The sequence below is a fragment of the Psammomys obesus genome, unplaced genomic scaffold (genome assembly GCF_907164565.1).
Source record: "Psammomys obesus unplaced genomic scaffold, mPsaObe1.curated_primary_1811, whole genome shotgun sequence".
NCBI lineage: Eukaryota > Metazoa > Chordata > Mammalia > Rodentia > Muridae > Psammomys > Psammomys obesus.
The window spans coordinates 1,720-8,364 of record NW_026589929.1 but is presented as its reverse complement, the minus strand read 5'-3'; the positions used below and the strand labels follow the sequence as shown (position 1 = coordinate 8,364).

Below are 6,645 nucleotides of genomic sequence, written 5' to 3'. Positions count from 1 at the left end.
CAGCTGCTTTGGCTGTGGGCTAGCAGCCAGATAACTTTGCTGGAACACAAGTGCTTCTTGGGGTCTTCATCATGCAGCCCCAGGAGATTAGCACGCGGTCTCTGACGATGCAGATGCTGCTTGCCTTCCTAAGTTCACTGGGGGCATAGGGAGCATTTCCAGTTGGTAACCTGTCTGGGTGATGCTTGGAATAGATGCGTTGTGCATCAGGGATCACATGCTGCCGGCCTGGGGGCTGCCTCCAAGTGATTACCTGTGTGATATCACCAGGTTAAATGCATGGTGTCCTTTTCACTAAACATGGTCTTTGAATGTCATACTGCTACAAGGGGTAAAACAAAAGCGCCGTAGGCTTCTGGGTGAACAAATGTAAGTGGTCTCTGCTGAGACACTCCATGAGGCCAACAATTCCAGACCCTGAGGTCTGTGAGGGTCTGTGCAGAATACACTCCTTCCCTCCGCCTCTTTGCTTACTTATGCCTAGTTTTCTGTCTCACTCCCACTCATCATCTTTCTCTAGAAATATACACATGATCACCAGCTCATATGACCAATAACTGTTGACTTTGAGTGAGCCTGACCTTCCATGTGGAAGCTACTCCTGAATGGTAGGGATGCATGTGTCTTCCACAGAAGCAGACAGTGACACCTTGGACATCAAACAAATGTACTGCTCACATATTTCTGCCCTGAATTTGCTACTACAGAAAGGGTGACTGGAAAGCCAGGTAAGAAGCCAGGTGTGGAGGGGCATGCCAACAAAACAAAAAAAGCAACTGTTCTCATTGCTTCTGTAGACACTAACACCAGTACAATAAGGAAGTCTCTCAAGAGACTCTGACATGGAGTGTTCACAGAGCAACCAATGGTTGGTTTGTAGCCACTCTAAGTAGTGGATGGTAAGCCAGGATCTCCAAGAATTTTCAATCTTCGTGGTTTTTTCTAGTGAATCTCCAGGTTAGCATGACTTTTGTTACCAAGGCAACAATGAAAAGGGATAAATAATTAATATATACCATTGTACAGAAAACATAGCCTGGCTTCAGCCAATCACAGGCAGCCAGCTTTTCAAACCTCACTTCCATTTTCTGCCCATGAATATTGTTTGACCATGTCTGTATTGACTACTCTTCTCTTTGCTGTGACAAAAACCTGACAAAAGCAATGTGAGGAATTGAGTGTTTATTTTGGCTCACAGTTAGAGGGCAAGGTCCATCATGCAGAGAAATTATATCGACAGTGGCTCTAGCTAGGTCGTGGGAACGCGAGACAGCTGGTCCCATTTATTCAGTCAGGAGGCCTAGAGAGAGAGAGGATGGTCTGTGTTTATTCAGTCTGGGTCACCAATTTGTCTTCTCCACCCTAGCCTAAAATGCTCACTTGACCCCTGCCACACTCCTGTGTGTTCACTGCTCAATCTGGGAGCTACTCATCCCTTCTAAAAAAGTCCAACATCTCCTTCTCAGTCTCTCCTCCTCCCAGAGGTCCCGCTCCATCTCTTACACAGCTGCAAGTAGGCCTAGGCAGGACTGTAAGCTTTGGTGGCCAAACCTGTGCGTGCCAGGGACAGTGGGGATCAACTCAGCAGTAATAACACTTTCTCAGCAGTGGAAGGGCTGTAGGGAAGGCTCTCTGAAAGGAAAAAGCTAAAGCTGTTCCCAGAAACAGCACAGAGCATACCCTGTGAGCTAAAACAAGCCTATGGACTCCCACAGTTCCCAGATACACTGTGCTTTGGGGGTTCCTGGGGCTTGTTCTGCCGAGTTTTAGTATTTTCACACATCCACATAATGAGACCTACTGATACTATAGACCTCACCTGCCTGGCCCAACAGGGCTTACTGTTTAAAGGGGTGGAAAATGCATTCAATTTTACCAAGTCCTGCTCTGTTCATATAGAAAAGTGGATAGAACGGAATCACTGCGCAAACAGTGCCCACGATGTCCATGCCACAGAGGAAAAAGTGATGCTCTAAATATTTTCAGCACTACAGCAATGGCAAGTGTTCCCATAGCCTCATCACCAAGGAAACATGCTCAGGAAATGCTCTGCTATCAGAAGGTGCCCTCCCTCCTACAATGGAGCTTAACTCAAGCCCAAGGCCTTTCTTAAGGCATCTTTAAACTCTTTGTTCCTCAGGCAGTAGATCAAGGGGTTCAAGATTGGTGTGAGAACTGTATACAGAACGGAGATGAGCTTGTTGGAGCTCCGGGTATCGATGGCCTGGGGCCGTACATACATGAAAAGCAAAGCTGTGTAGAAGATGGTGACCACAGTGAGGTGGGAGGCACAGGTGGAGAAGGCCCTCCACCGGCCTGTGGATGATGGAATGTTCAGCACAGCCAGGGTGATGTGGCCATAGGAGAGAACGGTGGCCAGGAGAGGGAACACCAGAATGATGAAGGCCAGGATGAAGTCCACCAGCTCTGCTGTAGAGAAGTCAGTGCAGGCCAGCTTGAGGATGGGGGAGATGTCACAGAAGAAGTGGTTCAAGACATTGGAGCCACAGAAGGTGGCACTGGAGATAAAGTAGACCTTGATCACAGAGACTGTGAAGGCACTTGCAAAAGAGAAGGCCACGAGCTGGACACACAGCCCTGTGGTCATGATGACTTGGTAGCGCAGAGGGTGGCAGATGGCCACATAGCGGTCATAGGCCATGGAAGCCAGAAGTACACACTCTGTACACACCAGGGAGATGAAGAAGTAGAGCTGAGTCATGCATCCAATGAAAGAGATGTGTTTCCTCTGCAGGAGGAAGCCATCCAGCATCTTAGGGATGATGTCTGAAACATACCAGATCTCTAGGAAAGACAGGGAGCCCAGGAAGTAGTACATGGGCCTGTGGAGGGAGGCACTGCTCCAGACAGTGAGGATGATGGCCAGGTTCTCCACCAGCACAAAGAGGTAGGCGAGCAGGAAGAGGAGGAAGAGCAGGTACTGCAGCCTGGGGGCTGTGGGGAAGCCCAGCAGGATGAACATGCTGACCTTGGTGATGTTCTCCCCCCTCATCCCTCTGTACCTTCGAAAGATCAACAGGCCAATAGGAAGTGCCAAGCATCAGTTGAGGGGAGAACAGGGAGTCAGGCAGTAACCTCAGCTGGAAGACAGAGAGCACACCTGGTTGCCATGAGTAACAGGGAAAGGAATTCATTTTCCTGCCAGGTCTTAAACCTGGAAGACCTGTGCACTTGTGTTTCAGTGTGTAATGAAGATGGATATTAGAGGAAAGGAAGTGCTGAGGATAGGTGTTCAGGATGTAAGGCCCCACCCTGGAGTGTGAGGTATAGAGGGATCCATGTCTCCTATGTTACTGAGGAATCCATCAGGTAGGATCCCTCTACCCTGGATCCAGAAACATAGATAGAGTTTTACCTCAACCCTTAAGGAGTTAAAAAAAAAGAACATTAGTCCATGATCCCACCCTGGAAGTGCGAATGAATACTGATGAGGACACAGCCTTCCTCCTTTAGGGGTGAGTATGGTCGGGATCATGCTCCATCTCCCAGATACATGAGTGTAATGATCCGTGGGATCCCAGGACTAAGTGAGATCTTTAAAGTTGCCTTACTACTGTGATTAATTGCTTTGCCACCCCTACCCACATTAGCATAAAGACACACACACACACACACACACACACGCACGCAGGCACATGAAGAAACCCACACATTCCACGTGTTGATGATAGCATCACTGTCTTCCTTGTCCTCAGACTAAAGTGGTAGCTGGAAAGACAGCTGAATTTGAACATGTAGAAACAGAGGCCAGAGGAAGTCTAGGGCAACCCCTGAAGTCACAGTGGGGAAGTTTGGTCTCTCGGTAGATGAATAATCCCCTCCAGAACCACCATTGGAATCTTGAGGGACACAGAGTAGAGAGCTGGAAAGAGAGAGAGGGGCTGTAGTACCCCATTGTGATTCAGGGAGGGAGGTCCTGTAGCTGGGTGTGTCCAGGAGCATTGGGTGAAGTGAATACAAATAAGGATGGAGTGTGGGGACAGTGGGATGGGGTACACCTGAGGACCAATGTGGCAAGTGCTGATGCCATCTCCTGGTCTTGGCTCTTCCTGTTGTCAGGTGGGATGGTGAAAATCAGCATAACTCACAGGACCTGTCCTGGTCCTGATGATGAAAACTCGAATGATGCCCTGACTTTAAACAGCCTCTGTGGGAATTGGCTGGCAGGTGTGAATTAAAGAAACTAGCAGAGGGAACACGCGAAAAAGGCAGGGATGAGTGTTGTCATTCATGAGGTGATTCACCTTTGGGGCTCCTGAGTAGGGTGCAGGGGAGCAAGGGGATCATGAAGGCTGGGGAATCTAGAAGCACTAATGGGGTTGGACAGGGGCTCCAGGGTACACAGAGCTCAGTGCTCTGAAACTAGGGGAATGACACCGCCCAAGACTGGCTGGGTGGACGTGCTTTCCAATGGGCACAGACAGGGGGCAGCCAAATGAACACCACAGTGAAAGCCTGCAAGTTTGGGCAGTGAGCTTCAGCTTAGGGTCTGACTTCCCCAAACTAATAAATAGGCATCAAAGAAGGCTCTATAGAAATTTCTCAGTCTCCCAGGCATTCATCCAGCAAGGTGAGTGGGTTGAAGCTGCAGCCCCTCCAACTAGGGATCAACTGGCAGCTGCCTGCTTGGCTCAGGCCCCACATCTCTCCCATTTTATCCCCCATGAACGACTCTGACACCTCACTTGAGCCCTGCAGGTACAGTCCCAGCTCACGCAGAGAGTGAGGTGGATACCAAGTTCTTAAGTGAGACCAGAGGGTGGGCTCTGGACCAGGACCACACCTTCCCTGGCACAGGGAGGGCAGAGGAGCACTTAGGGATGATGTCTTCTGGGTGCTCCAACTGTAGTACTGTGGTTTATACAGATCTGAAGCGTTTCCCCAGCACCTTGGTATGCTGCAGGTGCCAGGGGTCCAGACTTACGGCAGAGGGGTAGTGGCTCTTAGGGATGCTGTGAGGTGGGAGGCCTCGGAGTCACGGGCTTTCGGGTCCTCTATGTGGATGGAGTTTCATTATTGGTGTCTACTTTTAGTACTCACACTTGTACAAGGCTGACCTAGATCTCACAAACCTCTGGTCTCCTCACTTGGTGGGCCCTAAGGGAGCTGACACGTCCTCGGGAGAGACAACAAAGAACAGGGGGGAAGACCCAAGCCGTGAAGCCATTTGAGGACTGAGAAATACTCAAATAATCATAGGTTAGAAAAAGCAGGAAGATCCTCCTCAAAGATCAAGAGAGAAGATGGCCTTCCTCTACTTTGACTTTGAACTTCTGGTCCTCCAAGTCATGAAGGAAGAGATACCTGTTGCCTTGAGACCCGTGTTATGATCCTCGGTGATCTTGAGAAGTGGGCCACTGCTCAGGTAAGCTCAGGTGTTTGGCCTACCTAAGATACTTGTCATCGAGGGAAAAAAGAGGAGATGGTTCCATGCCTGCCAGATGTCCAGGATCTCTGTCTGCCTGGGGAGGTATGATGTATTTCCTGGACCACATCACTGCCATGTAGATAGCTTCACATGAGTGTTCTGGGCGGGAAAGGAAACTTCTAAAAATAAATTTCCCACAGACAGGTTTTCATTTGGGGACGTTTTTGATGCTGTTACAGCAGCTGTTCCTGCTGTAAAATGCTAGTGTGTTTCTGCATCTTCCAGGGCATAGTACAGCCTCCTCTAAGTCAGTTCAGCAGTGGCCACTGCCATTGGGATCTAAACATGTGGTCCTGGATCCGGTCCAGGGTGTGATGTGTTTCTTCCCACTGAGTGGCCACAGAGGGCTTTGGAACACACACACCGCTCTCAGAGGAGGGCCGCCAGCACTCTACTACAGGCTGGGATTGCCTAGGGGCATCCCTAAGTGCTCCTCTCCTGTCCCCATTCAGCACTACACACAGCCACAGACTGCTTGCTGTTAGGATGCCGCTACCCATTCCTATGCAGGGGGCGGGGGATAATTAACAATGGATTAATGGGATGGATAAAATATTGATCTTCAAATTGAGCCCCCTCAGAGCTGCTGTTTCACCAGCCTTGTTCACGGTTTTGTGAGTTTTTAAACAGACTTTCTCTTTTGGAATCATTATGGACTTAGAGCAGTCTGGGGACTTTTGTTCATCTTCCTCAAGGCTAACGGCTGTTAGAGTGAGAGGTGGGACCAGGCACCTTGCTCACAGCTGCACCCACATTGTGTAGCTCCCACCTCACGGTGATCCCATGTTTTTTCCTGACCAGGTTCCCCTTGATTCTAAACTTCCGGAGTCCCTAATTGTGAGGGGATACAATTGTTGTGAGAAGCCCCAGGCTATGGTCCTAAATGATCGTGAGGAGAGATGTGGCCCAGGACACAGGAGGCTACATTTTTATGCCAGGTTTCATGGTTCTTGTGGGGACTGAGGGGCCACATGAGTTCTGAAGAGGAGCCAGGCATTCTTTCATAAGCCAGGTCTGCCATTTGCCTCAGACAGAATGCCTCTGCCTGACCAGAGTTCAAGCCCAGGTCCATGAAATACATCAAGAGAGGAGAGGAAGATGCCTGCAAAGTAGTGGTTCTCTGGGGGTCTGTGAGAGGGAGGGCCCTGTGCCCTGCAAGCCTGGGAGTCTGTGAGAGGGTGGGCCCTGGGCCCTGC

General features: G+C 49.8%; 1 protein-coding gene across 1 annotated transcript; it reads right to left on the bottom strand.

Moving 5' to 3' along the window:
- Positions 1-2,086: 2,086 nt before the first annotated feature.
- Positions 2,087-3,013, bottom strand: LOC129675499 (olfactory receptor 6B3). The gene has a single exon (XM_055605482.1). The coding sequence runs from the start codon at positions 3,011-3,013 to the stop codon at positions 2,087-2,089; it is 927 nt and encodes a 308-aa protein (XP_055461457.1).
- Positions 3,014-6,645: the final 3,632 nt, after the last annotated feature.

Excerpts from the sequence above, each read along its gene's own strand:
- LOC129675499 (XM_055605482.1), bottom strand. The coding sequence starts at position 3,013 with ATGAGGGGGGAGAACATCACCAAGGTCAGCATGTTCATCCTGCTGGGC.